Source organism: Delphinus delphis, chromosome X (genome assembly GCF_949987515.2).
Source record: "Delphinus delphis chromosome X, mDelDel1.2, whole genome shotgun sequence".
Lineage (NCBI taxonomy): Eukaryota > Metazoa > Chordata > Mammalia > Artiodactyla > Delphinidae > Delphinus > Delphinus delphis.
This window is the reverse complement of record NC_082704.1, coordinates 26,488,545-26,508,097: the sequence shown is the minus strand read 5'-3', so window position 1 is coordinate 26,508,097 and position 19,553 is coordinate 26,488,545. Positions and strand designations below refer to the sequence as shown.

Sequence of the window (19,553 nt, the reverse complement as noted above, 5' to 3'; positions counted from 1 at the left end):
TATAAATGGTCATAATAAATTTTTGTCATGTAGAGGACAGTCCCAGAGACAGTAAAGAAAATTCTGGGCCACCTCCATAAAAACATACAACATATAGAGCCTCTATATACCAACAAAAGGCCACAAAACTCCTCTATTCTTTCTCCTATGGAACTAGTTGAGATAAGGTCTGTGAATACCATAGGAAGTTAGATCTTAATTTATTTTTTAATTAATCAATTTTTTTAAAGGGTTTGTGATTTTTTTAAAGGAACTCCTTTATTTATTTATTTATTTATTTTTGGCTGTGTTGGGTCTTCGTTTCTGTGCGAGGGCTTTCTCTAATTGCGGCAAGCGGGGTCCACTCTTTTTTTTTTTTTTTTTTGCGGTACGTGGGCCTCTCACTGTTGTGGCCTCTCCCGTTGCGGAGCAACAGGCTCCAGACGCGCAGGCTCAGCGGCCATGGCTCACGGGCGCAGCCGCTCCGCGGCATGTGGGATCTTCCCGGACCGGGGCACGAACCCGTGTCCCCCGCATCGGTAGGCGGACTCTCAACCACTGCGCCACCAGGGAAGCCCGGGGGCCACTCTTCATCGCAGTGCGCGGGCCTCTCACTATCACGGCCTCTCTTGTTGCGGAGCACAGGCTCTAGACGCGCAGGTTCAGTAATTGTGGCTCACGGGCCTAATTGCTCCACGGCATGTGGGATCCTCCCAGACCAGGGCTCGAACCCGTGTCCCCTGCATTGGCAGGCAGATTCTCAACCACTGCGCCACCAGGGAAGCCCTAGATCTTAATTTATAATCAGAGTTAAAGTACTGCCTCAGGACTACCTTGTATATGCCTGCTGGGCAAGGAGGTGTGGTTCCCGATTTTGAAGGCATGAAAGCCTCATGAATGCCCAAGCCACTCCCTTTTCACTGCCCTGGAGGTAGCTATTCCCACTGCCCTCACTCCTTGAACTTCTCATGCCTACTTCCCTTAGAATCGCTTCTCTCCACCAGAGCAGCAAACTCTCCAGGGCTGTCAGCATCTGGAGGGTGGGGACCTTGTTTACAACTGTGGCCTTAGTGCCAACACATAGGAGGTGCTTGATGAATGTTCAGATATCCAGTGTCTGAGCTGTCTCCATCCTGTCTTCATTTCCAAAGAAATCAAACCTGTGTCCGAAGAAGGCAAAAATGGAATCAACTGCTTATCAAGAGGGAGGGCCCTCCTGCAGTCTCAGCAGTTTGTCTGGTTTAGGGATTTTCTTCAACAACACCTGGCAGCTTAGGGGAAGGAGACTCCCACCCCAGGCCATCAACACAGCCCCTCTCACATGGTGCATTGTGCCCTGGTTATTTCTGGTTGTCTCTTGACACCACTGGCCCATGGTTCCTCAAGGACAAGGACTTGAGTCCTTGAACCCCAGGGCCTCCACACAGTCAGTGACTAGTAAATGTTAAGTGAATACATAAGTGAATGGAAGAAATTTAAGAGGGGGTGGGAAGGGGCTTCCCTGGTGGCAAAGTGGTTGAGAATCCGCCTGCCAATGCAGGAGACACGGGCTCGAGCCCTGGTCTGGGAAGATCCCACATGCCGCGGAGCAACTAAGCCCATGCGCTACAACTACTGAGCCTGCGCTCTAGAGCCTGCGTGCCTAGAGCCTGTGCTCTGCAATAAGGGAAGCCCCCAGTTGCCACAACTAGAGAAGGCCCACATGCAGCAATGAAGATCCAACGCAGCCAAAAATTAATTAATTAGTTAAAAGAAAAAAAAGAGGGGGTGGGGAAGTGTGGTTTAATGAGTTGGACTGGGCAGCAAGCAGAACAAGAGAGGGAGGCACTGACATGAAAACAACTGTGAGAGGGCTGGCAACGGGCCCCAGGCTGGGTACAGAGGCAAGTGATGCCAACTCATGACTGATGGTGCTGGGGTGATGCTTCTCCTAAGCTGCCAACAGGTTCCCTTTTCACCTGCCTTCTCAGGAAACCTACACTAGTGGTTATCACTTCCCCTGGGTATTCATCCTTTCTCAGTTCTTTCCTTTTGGCTTCTAAACATGCTTTAGTATTTCTCATATTAAAAAAAATCCTTCCCCAATACCCTTTATCATCACCATTTTTTCACTGCCAAACTTCTCTGAAAAGTTGTCTATGCTGTTTCCATTCTCAGCCCAGTCTGGCTTTCATTCCTTATCATTCCAGGTCATCAATGATTTGTCAGTCACTGAATCCCATGGCCTTTTTTTAAAAAAATATTTTTTGGCTGTGCCACATGGCAGGTGGGATCTTAGTTCACAGACCAGGGATCGAACCCCCACCCCCTGCAATGGAAGTGTGGAGTCTTAACCACTGGACCGCCAGGGAAGTCCCCCCATGGCCTTTTTTCAGGCATCACACTTGACCTTCCAGCAGCATCCAACCCTGATGGCCACTCCCCTTCTTCATTCTTATCCTTGGGTTAGGTAATATAATACCAGTCTTCTGGTTTTTCACCTGCTCTCTGGCTACTCCTTTTCTGTCTTTATACATTTCCTTACCTGTACAGTATCCTTAGAGTTCTTTAAGGCTGGGCCTTAGGCCTGTTTCTGTTCTTTCTCTACTCTCTCCCCCTAAGTGATTAAATCCAGGCCCATGACTTCAATGATCACCTAAAAATAGATGAATTCCAAACCTGTATCTCTAGCCCAAATCTTTTCTCTGAGCTCCAAGACCTGTATATCCAACTGCCCCCATCTCCATTTCCCACCTGCCACTCACCCTCACTGTAACATGGTTTCTGCCTCACCAGTTCACACGTGCCTCAATACTGCCAAATCCAGTGAACAGTGCACATTTCTTATCTTTCTTAATCTCTCTGTGGCATGGGACACTGCCAGCCATTCTCCTCCTTGAAAATACCCCTTCCATTATGCCAGTACTCTCTCCCAGTTGAGGACCATTCTCTTTCAATCACCTTCGATGGCTCTTCCTCTTTACCTGCCTCTTGGGCTACTGGTTTCTAAAAGCTGAGTAAACATAAAGCAGTGACTTATAAAGTAAAGGCAAACTGATGTCACATTAGAGAAGATGGCAGGATGGAAATGAAGCAGCAGCTCAAGGATGTTGTCCAGACATTTTGGTTCTTATGGAACAAGACTGGTGAACAATGATTTGGTCTTCTAGGTGAGCAAAATATAGGCATAGTGCTAGTGAAGGTAGTAACAAATATCATTCATCCACTTTCAAAATTCCCAAAAGGTTAATTAAGTATCAAAAGCTTAATTTCTCAAAACTAACAGCTATTTTGTAAAGTTAATAAACACTTAGCTTCGTACTTGAGTGATGTTGATGTTTATTGATATCGACGCAAAACAAACTAAGATTAAAAGTTGCTATTTAACAGGAACAAATATTGGTGCAGTTTCCTTCCTGGAGACGGTAGGCACTCAGCTCCAGACCTAAGATAAAACAAAGACTGGATTGTCAAGCACCAACTAAGGGTTAAGCTTTAGTAATATAAAAATTGCTAAAGGCAAAAGGAGATGTTAAAAAAGTTTTTTTTATGCTAAGCTCACGTAAGCAAACAAAAAACTAAAACTAATCCTAAAACTTTAGGACATAGGATATAGACAAGACATGACTATTTAAATTTTTGCAGAAGCGAAAATCTGTTATATCCTTCACTGTACTTGTATTACAATTACATGCTTGTTGCTTCTACACTACACAAAGTCAACAGTTATCAACAACAATGACTATAACTAGACCTGAACAAGACTTCAAAGTGACTCTGCTCCACTGAAATTAAGAAAATTCAATCCAGGATTAACAAAACCTTTTGATTTTAGAGCCAGTTCCCGTATCTTCTTCTCGTGTCATACCTAATTAAGTCCTCTCTTGACGTCTCCTGCCTGCAAACTGCAATGTATGTCCTCTCCCTCAGCTTTGTCTGACACTTTAAAATTAATTTGTATGAACTGCATAAAAAATGAAATTGTACTTCCAATCTGAACCTGCAATCGGGCTCCTGCTTTGACGCAAAACATACTCCTCTGCAGTGTACCCCACCAGCACAGCGACCCCCTTTCTCTCTCTCTATTCCTTTGCCCTGAAGGCACTTCTGGATTGCTTAATTCGTGCTCTTTGGCTGCCTAGACAGTCAGGACACCTAAGGCCATTTGGACCTATCACTCCTCGCTTCCTTCTTTTCTATGGCTAATACCACTTTCCTGCTTTTTTTCTATGGTTGAATCTCCAGACTTGGTGCTGTCATCATGGGGACAGAGTCGATTTCGGCTTCGAGCTCCTGGTTGGTAAAGCTGCATTGCTGGGCGATCCTAAAGTAAAATGAAATGTTAATGTTACAACATTGCTACTAAGCATTTACAGGGGATTTTCAGAGTCATAAGTTATATATTGACATATACCAAAAAGAACCCACACAAGACCAAAATGTGAGGGCACAGTACGTGACAGTAAGTGCCGATGGTTAATTTGCTTCAAACTGCCCGCTTCCTTTCCCCTATCTACAAAGAAAAACAACCGTTTCACTTTTTAAGCAACAGTTAAAAATACGTATTATTTTATATGCCTAGAGTAAATTTTTGATAAGTCTACTGCCTAATTTTCTCAACCATCTCAAGATGAACTGAATCAGCTTGAATAGTTTTTCCTTAGAAACCATGGCCACTGGCTCTCTTCCCCATCAGTAAATTCACTTTAAAATGCACCACCACCTGAGAAAATTTTAGGAGTAAAAACAAAAATAATAAAGAATGCAAAGTCTTAAATGAAGACCTCCCTGAAGTTATGAGCTCAGACCCTTGTAACTTAGCACAAATATGACTGTCTCTTAATTCAGGTTTAACAAGGTAATAGCCTAGTTTGAGACTCTCTAGGTGGCACTTTAGATCTCAGGTTCCTAAATAATCCTCAATAAAGTCACCAGGTACCCCTCAGTTCAAGTAATGTGTTTGGTTATGACAGTATGACCCTGGAAAACTTACATGTATAGGCCTTTTTTCAAATTCAATAAAACAAGACATGAGCCTTCCTTGCCCTTTCTCTCTGACATATGAAAGTTAGGCTTAAAGCATTATTCCCAAGTGAATAATTCCAGCAAAATATTTCACTATTTTAACAAGATGAAACGTTAAAACAAATGAGACTGCTGCGTAGCATTTAAAGAAACAGATGATGGGGCTCCTACTGTGCAAAGATGGGACAATTTAAACATCCATCAACAAGGACAATAACTGATAGTAACAAGTTGGAGTACACCAAATATTTCTAAATCCACAAGTTCTTAAAGACTAAACGGAACAAAACTCATGGATAGCCCCTACAAGTTGCTGGGACACCAACTCATTACTCTGAATACTGTAAATAAAGGGAAAGGATCAAATGCTTTTCTTGCCTTTCCTCCACCTTATGAAATAACGCATCTAAACAAAATTATCAGGAGAAAAGCTGATAAAAATTTTTATAATATATGGATCAGGCTTATAATACCTGAACTAATTGATCAGTTGTTTTTCCAACTTTTTATCTTAAAAAATTTTTAATCTATAGAAATGTTGCCAAACTTGTACAACAAATACCTCATACCTTTCTCCTAGATTCACGATGGTTAACATTTTGTCACATGTGCCTTTTCCGACTCTAGTGTGTGCAGGCATACACGTATATAGACACATTATATTTTTGCAGAACCATTTGAGAGTAAGTGCAGACATCATGACCCTTCATTGCTAAATATTTCAGCCTGTGTATCTTAAGAGCAAGGACATCCTATCACATAACCATAATACGATTACTATTGGTCAATCTTAACGTCACAATAAAAGGATACCCAGACATTGTATGCTTCCTGATATGATGCAGTAGGAACTGCACACCACCACCTATCAAGTATTCTTGCCAACAATTGAGTCTGAATATATTCAGGCCTCTAGATGAGGGGCCACCTGTTTTTGTGAATAAAGTTTGATTGGCACACAGCCAGGCTTATTCTTTTACATGTTGTCTATGCCTACTTTCCTACAAAGCTTACCGGTTGTGACAGAGACCACATGGCCCACAAAGCCTGAAATATTTACCATCTGGCCCTTGACAGAAAAAATTTGCTGACACTGCTCTAGATATGACTACTGGTTTTCAAGGAAACACAGAAGGTAGAGGAACATGTTAAATGATACCACAGGGATGTAATTAGCCAATCTGGACTGTTAGAAGCTCTACAGGGCAAACTGGATTCTGCAACAAATAAATGGTAGGAAAGCAAGAGGAGGAGGAATTGTCTAGATTAAGAGACACTTAAGGGAACATTTCAAGCAAATACAGTTTGTGGACCTTGTTTAGAGCCTATAAAAAAGATGTTAATGAGACAATTGGGAAAATCTGAACACTGAGTAGGTAGGATGCTAAGGAGTTATTGTCAGTTTTTTTTTTTTTTCTGGTGTGAAAATGATATTAGGGTTATTTTATTAAGAAAAAGAGTCTTGGGCTTCCCTGGTGGTGCAGTGGTTGAGAGTCCGCCTGCCGATGCAGGGGGCACGGGTTCGTGCCCCAGTTCGGGAAGATCCCACATGCCGCGGAGTGGCTGGGCCTGTGAGCCATGGCCGCTGGGCCTGCACTCCGCAACAGGAGAGGCCACAACAGTGAGAGGCCCGTGTACCAGAAAAAAAAAACAAAAAAAAAAAAAACAAAAAGAAAAAAAGTCTTTGGGACTTCCCTGGCAGTCCAGTGGTTAAAACTCTGCATTTCCACTGCAGGGGGTATGGGTTCGATCTCTGGCTGGGGAACTAGGATCCTGCATGCCACCTCGGGGCGTGGCCAAAAAAAAAAGTCTTTACTCTTAATATTGACGTATTTAAAGAAGAGATTATCTGTCTAGGATTTGCTTGAAAATAATCCAGTAGGAGTAAGATAGGCTAGAGTAGAAAGAAGATTGGCCATGAGGTGATAATTGCTGAAGCTGGGTGATGGGTACATCACATTATTCCTCTGTTCTCTCTACTTTTGTGTGTGTTTGAAATACATACACAAACTTATTAACAATAAGTTAATAAAAGGACCCCACCAAGACTGAAAAAAAGGTGCAGATAGTTAAAGTTCCCCTAAAATTCTATAATGAACAACGAGCTAGCCCTTTCCTTTATACTTGCAGGAAAAGAAAAAGAAATCCTCATGAAAATAAGTTTAACGAAAAGCAGCACCTTGTTTCTTATGCGATCTCTCTTAACCACTTCTTCTTTCTTTTCAGTTTTTTCTGAGCTGCCTACTGGTTCTGTACTTTCAGGCTTCTTTCCTTTATCCCGAAGGGCTTCTTTCTCTTTTTTCATTTCTTCTTCCTTTCTTTTAAAAGCCTTCTCTTTCTCGTAGCGCTCCTTCTGCCTGCGGCGCTCTTCCTCCTGCCGCTTCAGCCTCTCTCTTTCCCGCAGGGCGCGCTCTTGGTCTCGTTCATAATCCCGCTCCCTCTCCCTGTATTCTCTGCCACTCTCATCTTCAGGTCTGCGTGAGAAACAAATCTGAGTATGCACCCTCAAAGTTCTTCTAATCACAAATGCAGGAACATTCTGATCCTGACTTGGCCACTACAATGAGGTTGAACTTTTGGAGCAGCATTAAAAAAAAACTACTAGTATTTTGAAAAACAATAAAAAAAAAACCCCAAAGTCATTCACCCAGATTAAGATACTAAAATATTTGAAACCTGTCCTCCTCATCCCCCTACACCTCGTAAAACCAAGTATCTTGATTCAGGTACAAGTCCAGAAAGTAGCAGTAAAACTAGCACCTAGAAACATACCAAAAACAAATGTACCAAAGAGCCCTCAACTACCGACCTCTTAGGCTTTTCATCTTTAAATTCACCATCAGAACGTTTGGGCAATGGACAACTCTGCCCACTGGCTCTTTCATCACTCAGATTCTCTTTGTCCAATTTCTTGACCTTTTCTCTTTTGTCCACTTCTTTTTCATCGCCTTTTTCTGGCTTCTTGAGCAGCTTTAAAGAGAACAAATTTAAGTTTATTTTGAAGGGTGGGACATTGTCTTCTGATTCTACCAAAGAAAATAATACACTAAATATTTTCAATTTAGGCTATAGAAGGCCCCCGTCTCTGCAGGTACTCATAAACTTTCAGGTGAACAACTAGTGCATGAGAGCAGTAATTTGCTAAAAGGACGCTATTAATGTGAAAGTGTTATCCACTCAAATGAAGTGGTTTAATCACTTTGTGGCAATAGGATCAAGACTCCTTTGGCTTAAATGGGTCAACCTTTAAGTAGACCAACGTACACTTTCAAGTACGCCTTCTGTAGCCCAGCATGTTGGCATAACTTGATAGGAAAATATGGTATGAATTTAAAATGCTAAGCAGATCATTACTGCTGGACTATTTTTACGTAGTAATTATAAAGACAAATACCTTGGTCACCAAAGGAGAGATCCATTGCAGGAATAATTTTGCCTTGAGTCTGAGAGTAGTTACATACTTATGATGGTACAATCATATTATCATTAGAGATGAAAAGCAAAAATTATTTGGCATTTGATTTAAAAATCCAAATACCTCATACAATGGAACTGTGAAGTTCCATCTGTACTGAATAGGAATTCTGCTCAATGTCATATATATGACAGAATGCAATTCTAAACTAAAAGTGGTTTATAAAGTCCAAATTGCTAACAAAAATTTCTTTCTCATGCCACTGCTATAAATCTCTCTAGAATACCCCCAAGTGTTGGATATTCAGAGAGATTTTTAGTCAAAATAGAAGAATTTCAAGTCTCAGAGTGAAGGCATCATAGAAAGTTTCATCTCAGGGTGAAGGCATCATACAAGCCACCAAGCAAGAGGCAAAGCACCACAAGACTTAAGCATGAAGTGTTTCAGCACACAGACAGCCACTGCAAATGGTGAGTCCAAACTGGACACTAAGAAGGCACCAGTGTAAAGTGAGGATACCATGTGCAGGTTTCACTGGAAGTGTTCTTATTTCTCTAATGAACATCTTTGTTAGAAGCCAAGATGTTCATTACTCTAATAAGAACATTAACGGATATCTCTAGCATGGCTGGCTCTACCTTCTGCCTTGCTGACAGAAATAGCAAGTCAAGTCACTTGTGGCATGGCGGACAGAGAAATCGCTAGAAGGAATTAAGATGGGAACCTCCCCACCCTGCCGCCAAGCCCCTTATCACCAATAATGAGTCCTGGAGAGCCTAGGGGAACCCTAGCCACGTGAACGGCTGAATTTTGAGGAGGTAAAAGGAGACCCTGCCATCACCTCGGTGAGATTTTCTCTGACTTTCTCTGAAGTACTATGTACAAGTACTTCCCCAGGAAGTTCGCTGAAGTAAGGGCTGCCAAGCCATGCCCTCAGAAGGGAAGTAGCAAGGCTGGGATCTTTCTATAGGTTTTCCTCTTCCTACATGCAATATATTAATCAGAATCTGCTGCTCACAGATTCCCAGGTAGATGCAAGAAGGTAACGTGGGGAATCCTGTGAGAGGGGAAAGGACATAATGCAGGGGGTATATCCCTAGTACTCCCACAAGGCAGCCAGTTATGAGAGGCATATAAAAAGAAGAGAAGGGAAAGAGCTCTTTAGGCATGGTTGTCCTCTAGCTGTATATTGTTGAAGCTCCTGGGTACACAGCAGAGCATCAGCAAGTCATCTGAGCTTCCTTCTAAGGTAGGAATTTAAAATGGCTCAGCTTTTAAGAAGACTTAGGTCAGTCTGAAGGGGTTTTCTACAGGTAACACTACCACCACCACCAAAAGGACTTATTAACTAAGACCTGTGTGTGTGACATGATACTAGGTGCTCTGTATCATGTACTTGGTCCTTACATTTTTCTGATTCACAGCTTGTAACAGAAACCTGTGTACCTGAGGACAGTGGAAAACAAACAGATGAGGCAACTTCATGTATCAAAAATGAAGGAAAAGCTGAATAAAACCCGTAATTCATGCCAGCCAGCCCTAAGCCCTTATTTATGAAGAATTGAGAAAATAATAATCCAAAATTGAACATTTTCAATGATTAAAAATAACACAGATCTGCACTGAATACCATGTAAACTACTTAATCTTTAAAATTATCTTAAATTAAAAGAATAATACTATTACTATTATAGGAAAGGCTTCTGTTGATTCACTCCCCCCCCAAAAAAGACAAAAACAAAACCAAAAACACTGTTTACACCAACACAAGATGCATGCATATTTGAAGAAGTAGATACAGTACATGCAAATTTCAGCAACATGCAGTCAGTTTAAGTTATTTTCATACCTTAATCTTTGGTTCATCCTTTAATTTGTCCCTTTCTGGAACTCTGTCTATCTTCTTTAGCTTTTCTATATCTTTCCTTTTTCGTTTCTCTTCTTCTTTCCACTTCCTCCTCTCTTCTTCTCTTTGTCTTTTTCTTTCTATTTCTCGCCTCCTTCTTTCTTCTCTCTTTTCTTCTCTCATCCTCTAGAAAGAAACATCAACACAAACCTTCAAACAAGATAACTGCCACCAAAAACTTAGTCTTGAAGGTACGGTGGGCACCCACTTAACTATATCATCTTTCCTTCCCATTTTCTATCTCCTTAACCCCCTCACCACCCCATTCAAAATATGAGAGAGAATAAAGACCAGGGCCTGCTAATATCAGAGTCTCCCAATGCTGCCTTACTACATTATCCAGAGGCTTTCAGGAAATCAAGAGAGTGTCTCTGGAGCAAGCTAAGGACTCCCTGGTTTTGCAGAGTGAATCTTTGGTCCAACAACCAGAGTGAAGAAGAAGGCCAGAGAGTGAGGCCAATGAGCCAACTCTTTAAAGAATAATGGTAGAAGAAGCAGCTATCTCTCCTATAGGATCCCAATGCTCTTATATTCACAGAATGCAAACCAATGAAATAGAAGTATTGAGAGAACTATAAAAACAAAAGGTTTACCTGCTTGTTTTTCAGGAAGCTCAAAAGTGGGGTTGTCTTTTTAGCTACATAAATGTAAACAGATTATTAATAATACTTAATCAACCCCTAGAAAGGATTCTGTTTTCTGACATTCCCTGCCAACCACCCAAGGTGGGAAAACTACACCCCTTAAACAGTAAGTTCACAACTATATTATTGGAAAGAAGTTTTACAGTATTCTATTTCGATTCTGAAGGTTTAAAATAATTTTTTAAAAGTTAAGAAATTCAAATTAAAACAATAAAACAATTATTAAAAAGAGCAATTCCCGGTCAGTGAGAATAAAGTGCAAAGGACATTCTCTTGTTTTACAGATGGGAGTATAAATTTGCTCAACCAGGAAGAAACTGGGGTAAGGGGCTAAAAATATCTAATACTTTTGACCCCATAATTCCACTTCTGGGAATTTATTCTATGGAAAGTATCGGAGATGGGCTTATATTATGCATCCATTAATAAAAACCAAGTTTTAGAAGAATATTTAACTCATTCTTCAATATTCTGAACAATGCTATCTAACCTTGTAGCTAGCTTTTTGCAAAGCATACTTCCTTCCTAGGATAAATTCCTAGGAGTGGAAATCCTGGGTCAGAGGCTGTGCTTATGTTTAGAGCTGATATAGTAGTGACAACTTACTACTAAAACCAATATCCAAGCTAGAATTTCTCAAGTGGTTTTCAATTTTGCAGTAACTAACTTCATTTTTTGACATTTTCAGGTCAAAATTTTTTTTAGGAATATGAGCTTATTACTAGAAAACACCAATTGATCTTCAAAGGCTTACCAACATCTTAAGGTCCTATATGAGTCTTCAAACTTTTTATACTTCTGTTACATTTGTGTGGCACTAAATAAGTCAGAATTTTTCCCATCTTATCAATGCATTCTCATAATCCTGTGAGGCAGGTATTATCTGCACTTTATAGTAGAACAAACAGAGTCTTAAAGAAGTTAGTGCCTTTCCCATGGTCAAACAGCTAGCAAGTGACAGAAGTGGGAGTCTGACAGGTCTTCTGATGAAAAAGCTGTTGCCCTTAATTCCTTTTGCCCACTTACCTATTAATTCTCTATTTTTTGCTTCTATTTCCTCTAGCAGTGTCTCTGGAGTAGATGTCATTTTCTCATTATCTGCAGCATAACTTTCCAAAAATTTTCTATATTCTGGATCTAAATAATTGTTTAAGTAAATAGAAAACATAGCAGACTTTAAACAAAATAGGAAATATTATCTATGGGAGAACTGCAAGCCATAGTTATGGGACCTTCAGAGACTATCATTTATAGCATGTAAGCAGTTTCTGCATCAGTACACCTCACTTTAATTAAACTCAGCATATGAAAATCAGGTGTTCTAAACAGATAAATGAGGGCAGATGTCCTAGATGTGGCACTAGAGGTGATAGTAACTTCTGGAATTCTTTCCTAGATGCCTCCGACATCAGAAAAGGTAACACATCTGAGTCATTATGTTGTATCTGGAGCATGCACTGTGGAGCATGTCACTTGATCTAGTCTTCACGGTCTGAATCTATGATATAATCAATAAGCAGCTGTGTGTTGAGTCTTTTCTGTGTTTTCCTTATAAAATACCCATTATAGTAATAAATAATGGAAACCAAACTAGTTGATTCTAAAATGCCCATCTGATATAAAATATTGCAGCTAAGTCCTTAGCCAACACAACCACATTACAGAGATCTCAAAATCTGGATCCAGTTTACCGTAAATGGCAATTATTTCAGTTTTTTAGTTCTAGTATTTCAGTTCAATGGAATTACTATGTGTGCAGTTAACTGCATATTCAAAGCCTAGAAAACAGGACTGGCCACTACAGTACTTTATATTAAGTTACTCAAGTATAGAAAATTTTCCATCACAGCTCTCAATGATAACGCTTCCTCTTTATAAAAATGGAAACCAAAAGTCAAATAAATAATCATAAAAATGGTAAGAGGCCTCAAGGAGTTGTAATTTGAAACATCTGATTTTTTCCCATTGTCTTCTAATATACCTAAGGTGATTTACTACTCAACAGTCAAAATATATTGCTTAATGGTGAAGGGATGAAAAGCCATTAGCCAAAGAGAGTGAAAACTAGAGGAAACCCACCTCCATTCTGACAAGCAAAGCTTTCATCAGTGAATTACATCTCTCATGAACTTTATTTCCTATGTTTTCTTAATTTAAAAGATTGGAGTCCATTTAATTCCCACAAAGGTAATATTTTTAAAAAACCCATGGCCCTACTATATATACAACACAGGGAACTCTACTCAATATTCTGTAATAACCCATATGGGAAAAGAACCTGAAAAAGAATAAATATATGTATATGTATAACAGAATCACTTTGCTGTACACCTGAAACTAACACAACATTGTAAATCAACTATATTCCAATATAAAATAAAAATTAAATTAAAAAAAACATGGCATTAGCATTACATAACTAGAGCTATACTGTACCATCATCGATAGTCCCAACTTTAGTATCTCTTTTCTTAGTCTTCTTTTTTGCAGCTTTTTGAAAAGGTGCAAATTCTACTATGGCAGGATATTCCTGACCTGTTTAGAAAAAATAGCATACTTGTTGTAAGAAAGAAAAGGTCAAAAGTGGATACAAGAGACTCAACCCACCACTCTCTAGGCTTCCTTTGATGACAGTGGTCTGAATAGGTCTCCCAACAGGCATAAATCACATTGGCACAACTAAAATCAACATGTTGCCAAAGGAGCTCCCAGTTCATACTGATAACTTAGTGAAAAGATATGGGAGGGAATTAAAATACTCACTTAAATTCAACTTCTAAGTGTGATATTGTGATATGTGGGGGAAAAAAATCTACAAACTAATTTTCATTTAAAAAATACATCAGAGGGAATTCCCTGGCAGTCCAGTGGTTAGTACTCGGCACTTTCATTGCAGGGGCCTAGGTTCAATCCCTAGTGGGGGAACTAAGATCCTGCAAGCCATGCAGCATGGCCAAAACAAACAAACGAACAAACAAAAAAACCAGATCACAATACTGATTATACAGGGGTATAAATATGTCAAAAGTCACCAAATGCACACATAAAATGGATGCATTTTAATATGTAAATTATACCTTAATAAAATTGATTTTTTATAAGTGCAAAAATATACATCAGAAATCTCTAGAACAGGTAAAGCTACAGAGATAGAAAGTAGGTTAGTGCTTGTCTAGAGATAAGGAGTAACAGCTAATGGGTACGAGGTTTCTCTTTAGAGAAATGTGTTCTAAAATTAGATTGTGGCGACAGCTGCACAACTCTGTGAATATACTAAAAAACACTGAACAGTACACTTTAAAAGGGTGAATTTTATGGCATATGCATTATATCTCAGTAAAGCTGTTATTAAAAAATACACCAGGAGACACCAAAGCACAGGCAACAAAAGTGAAAAATAGATAAACTGTGCTACATCAAAATTAGGAACTTATGGGGCTTCCCTGGTGGCACAGTGGTTGGGAATCCGCCTGCCAATGCAGGGGACACGGGTTCGAGCCCTGGTCCGGGAATATCCCACATGCCGCGGAGCAACTAAGCCTGTGTGCCACAACTCCTGAGCCTGTGCTCTAGAGCCCGCGAGCCACAACTACTGAAGCCCGTGCGCCTAGAGCCCATGCTCCGCAACAAGAGAAGCCACCACAATGAGAAGCCCGCACACCACAATGAAGAGCAGCTCCACTTGCCACAACTAGAGAAAGCCTGTGCCCAGCAACAAAGACTCAACGCAGCCAAAAATAAAAATAAATAAAATAAATAAATTAAAAAAAATTAAGAACTTCTGTGCATCTAGGGACATAATCAACAGAGAGAAAAGGAAGCCTATAGAATTCGAGAAAATATTTGCAAATCATATATCTGATAAGGGGTCAATATACAGAATACGTAAAGAACTCCTACAACTCAACAAAAAAAACCCCAAATAATCTGATTAAAAAATGTTCAAAGGACTCGAATAGACATTTCTCCAGAGATGGTATACAAATGGCCAATAAGCAAATGAAAAGATGCTATGTGCTCAAGCATATGAAAAGATTAAACTATTACCTCACTAATCATTAGGGAAATGCCAATCAAAACCACAATGAAATACCATCTTATACCTGTCAGAATGATTACTATTAAAGGGGAAAAAAACCCCAGAAAATAGCAAATGTTGGCAAGGACATGGAGAAATTAGAACCTTCATGCATTGCTGGTGGGAATATAAAATGGTGCAGCCACTATGGAAAACGGTATGGTGGTTCCTCAAAAAAATTAAAAATAGAATTACCATATGACCCCGCAATTCCACTTTTGGGTATGTATTCAAAAGAAGTGAAAGCAGAGACTTGAACAGATGCTTGTACATTCATAGCAGCATTATTCACAATAGCCAAATGTCCCTCAACAGATGAATGGATAAAGAAAATGAAGTATATACATACAATGGAAAAGGAGATTCTGACACATGCTACAACATGGATTAACCTTGAGGACATTATGCTAAGTGAAATAAGCTAGTCACTAGAAGTCAAATACTATGATTCCACTTATATGAGGTACCTAGAATGGTCAACTTCATAGACAGAAGGGTGGTTCATGGAGGTAGAATGTAGTTGCAAGAGGCTGGGAGAGGGAGAAATGGGGAGTTGTTTAACAGGTAGAGTTTCAACCTTACAAGAAGAAGTTCTAGAGATTGGTTGCAGAACAACGTGAATGTACTCAACACTACTGAACTGCACATTTAAAAATGGTTAAGATGGTAAATTTTATTTGTGCATTTTACCACAATTTTTAATAATGCAAAAAACCAAAAAAAGTAACAAGGTAATGATACATACTATGACATGGATGAACCTTGAAAACATACTAAGTAAAAGAGGCAGTCACAAAAGGCCACATATTGTATGATTCAGTTCATATGAAATGTCCAGAATAAGGAAATCCATAGTTAGATCAGTGGTTGCCAGGGTCTAGCGGGAGAGGAGAATGGGAGATGACTGCTAATGAATACAGGATTCTTTTTGAAGTGATGTATACATTCTGGAATTACATAGTGGTAATGGTTACAAAACTTGTGAATATACTAAAAACCATTGAATTTTATGGTATGTGAGTTATATCTCAATTAAAAAAAAAAAACCCAAGTGACTACTGGAAAAATACACTAGATCCCTGCTATAGAATGTCATACAAGGTATAAAATTCCATCCTGGGCTTCCCTGGTGGCGCAGTGGTTGGGAGTCCGCCTGCCAATGCAGGGGACGCGGGTTCGTGCCCCGGTCTGGGAGGATCCCACATGCCAGGGAGCGGCTGGGCCCGTGAGCCATGGCCGCTGGGCCTGCGCGTCCGGAGCCTGTGCTCCGCAACGGGAGAGGCCATAGCAGTGAGAGGCCCGCGTACCGCAAAAAAAAAAAATTCCATCCTTAGATCTTTGGCATGTAAACATAAGCCAGGATAAATTACTAGAATTGACCATTAGGCATCACAAAGCAGTCACACAGGAAACAAGGTTTTAGAAATCCTAGTGAATGCAGAATCATATTACCTTAATAACTGATACATTTGAGAAGGAACAGATAAACCAGACTGAAACAAAAGGAAATTGTGGAAGACAGGCTGAAAAAAACAGAAGTGAGGCCAAACTATGGAAGATGCTGACTACCAGACTAAGGAATTTGGACTTTTGTTCACAACTGCTATCTTAAGTCACTATTTTCAAAAAGATTAATTTCATGGCAATATAAGACTATTAAATTATACAGAAAGTGGAAAAAAATGGAAAATCCTATAAGGTTAGAGACTGGTTGTCTAAGCATTTGGTGATGAGGATATAAAGTGTGAAAGTATTACTAAGTCTGGATGAACAAGATATTAAAAAGCAGTAAATTGACAAAATCCATCACTTGTTTAAATGTAAGGGATAAAAAAGAGAGGAAAAAAGTTAAACACAACTCAGATTTCCAGGAAATCACTGCTATCTACTGGAATAAACTTGGAGTGGAGAAGTAGCCGGTTTGAGGGGATTAATAAAAGCTGGACAAACACAGTAGCAATCCTTCAACTTTTACTGGCATATTTCCTGACAAAGATTTCCTTTTTACCAACTTTGAACTAATACTGAAAAAACATAACCTAACAAAAAGACACATCATTCACCTATGATTGCAAAGTCAAAAGAAAAGTGGCAAATGGAAGTGTGGACATTCTCTGACTAAATGTTGCAAGCAGCAGATAATAAAATGAGAGTTAAGGCAGAAGTTTTTCTTCCCTATAAACTCCTGGATACAAAGTGGGAAATCATCAAGTTCAATGTTTTAATTATATACAACTTAGAATGTTAAACAGTACTCCAGCTGGCAACTATTGACATAAAGAATCTGACTTAAATAAGTGTTAGTCCTTGAAGCAAGATGAGAAGTAAATATTTAAAATTTGTCATACAAGTTTAAAGAGTCATTTATCAGTATCACTGTTGAAACTAGTAAATACTCAAAACAACAGATCATCTAATACCGGGCAAAAGAATAGTCACAGGAGGAGAAAACTGTGGCAATTTCATTCAGTTGATCAAACTACAGAAATAATAGGTTAATACAAATATCTGAGGACTGTAAAAAGTCATATTATCTATTTATAAGGCTGTCATAAGCTTATCAAATGTGTAAAACTCTTTAAATGTTGCTCATCTTATCACCCAGGATTTTAGAAACGCCATGAAGGCATCGAGAAAACACTGTGATACACACATTGTCTTAAACATACAAATGACAAAGAAACCACCCCCCTCAGTTAAAAGGACTTACCTTTATTGTCGAGGAACACATAACCATCGAAACGATCCCTGAACAAAATAATGTCCTCCTGGTTTTTAAAGTTGATGTATGCTCTGGCATACATATGAGGATACAGGCTGCAGGGAGGAAAGCAATTATGTCAATGTGCTTGCAGGTGTCTGACTGAACTACAAGTATGCATATGTTAAAAAGATAGGCTCAAAAATCAAATGGAAAACATTAGTAGGATTAAAAAGAATGGAAGAAACCTTTTTCATTTACCCCCTCCCTCTTTTATTTATTTATTTTACCTAGTATCATTAGAAAAAAACTCAAAATAATCATGCTCAGGCATAGGCTGAAGATGTTCCTGAAGCTGCTCCTTGGTCAAAGTGGGCGGTAATCTCCGTATTACCACCTTAAGAAATGAATAAGGAAAATAAAATTAGTACAAAGCAATTTTCTGTCAAACCTGAATCACTGTCCCTGAAGAAAGTTGGCCTTTAAAAGATGAGATCACTTATAAAAACCCAAGAGAATGTTCAGAAAGCTCAGAATGATTAGTCAAACATAATAGTAACGTAGTTAAAAAAAACCACCAACTCTCAAAAACGAGAACTGCCTGGAGCAAGGAAAATCTCAGGTTCTGTTAACCTGAAGCCCCACAGTTTACTAGGTCTTCGCCTCATTTTCTATCACCCATTTTCAGCAGTGGTAAGAAATTAGTAAACCAACCCTGGTCTTTTGTGGGTGCCATGAATTCTTGATTTATTAATATTTCCCTACCACATCCAACACATCCTAAAATAAAATCCTTACTCAATCAGCATAAAGAATTCAAAATTCTAAGGAAGACCACAAATTCCCTCATTGCTCCCCAAATAAGGATGCACCCGATCTGGCCCCCAGACCATAATATCCCCCACCCACCCACTCCCTCAACTAGCCTCTATTAATTTTCCTATCACAAACTACTCCCACCCTTGATGGCCTCTTCACTATTGCCCCTTCCCAACCATCCTCCACGGGTGGCGGAACGGTCCCGCCCTCTCCTGGGCCGACAGCCGGCCAGTCACCTTGCTCAACGCCTCTTTCTTCTCCTTGTTCCGATCCTGCTTATCTTCCGCTTTGATGCTGTCCCCCGAAGGCCCACAGACGCTGCCTGTGGCCCCCGGGGGAGTCAAGAGGGTTACTCGCTTCTCCTTAGGCCTATGCTCCTTCTCCTCCTTCATGGCCACGGTTTCGCTCCTCATCGCGGTGGCCCGGCCTAAACGCCACTACGCCGGCACCTAACGACTCCCGGCCCACTCCGAACAGAACTCCGCCCCCAACGGACGCCCCGCCTTCTAAGCGGAATCCTGCTTTCTTTCGGGCCCCGCCAGGATCTCGCGAGACTTCAGGACGCCTGGTCTTAGCTTCCCGCCCGCGGAATCCCCGCACCGCCCAATCCCCTTGCGACCCAGACTCCCTCGGGGCACGTCATTAGCAGCTCCGCCATCTTGGCTGGGACGAGTATTTCACGGACTACAAATCCCGGCATGCAAAGCACTTACTCGGGCTTCCCTGGTGACGCAGTGGTTAAGAATCCACCTGCCAATACAGGGGACACAGGATCGAGCCCTGGTCTGGGAAGATCCCACATGCCACTGAGTAACTAAGCCCGTGTGCCACAACTACTGAGCCTGCGCTCTAGAGCCCACGAGCCAAAACTACTGAGCCCACGCGCCACAACTATTGAAGCCCGCGCACCTAGAGCCCGTGCTCCGCAACAGGAGAGGCCACCGCAATGAAAAGCCCGCGTATCGCAAGAAAGAGCAGCCCCCGCTCGCTGCTTCTGGCCGGGAGGT

The 19,553-nt window shown here is 40.5% G+C and overlaps 1 protein-coding gene across 3 annotated transcripts; it reads right to left on the bottom strand.

Annotated features, from left to right (window-relative positions):
* Positions 1-3,281: 3,281 nt before the first annotated feature.
* On the bottom strand, positions 3,282-19,026 carry UPF3B (UPF3B regulator of nonsense mediated mRNA decay). Of its 3 annotated transcripts, XM_060001880.1 has the most exons (12): positions 18,783-19,026; positions 18,018-18,124; positions 17,737-17,843; positions 13,385-13,483; positions 11,975-12,085; positions 10,898-10,941; positions 10,248-10,430; positions 9,806-9,844; positions 7,793-7,953; positions 7,163-7,457; positions 4,177-4,282; positions 3,282-3,405 (listed from the first exon to the last, which is right to left on the bottom strand). In XM_060001880.1, exons 1-12 carry the CDS (start codon positions 18,957-18,959, stop codon positions 3,392-3,394), a joined length of 1,443 nt encoding a protein of 480 aa, XP_059857863.1. In that variant the 5' UTR covers positions 18,960-19,026; the 3' UTR covers positions 3,282-3,391. The 3 variants fall into 3 exon arrangements, with proteins under 3 accessions (XP_059857863.1, XP_059857862.1, XP_059857864.1); XM_060001879.1 differs by having other exon boundaries at positions 3,287-4,282; XM_060001881.1 differs by lacking the exon at positions 9,806-9,844 and having other exon boundaries at positions 3,287-4,282.
* Between the last annotated feature and the right edge of the window lie 527 nt (positions 19,027-19,553).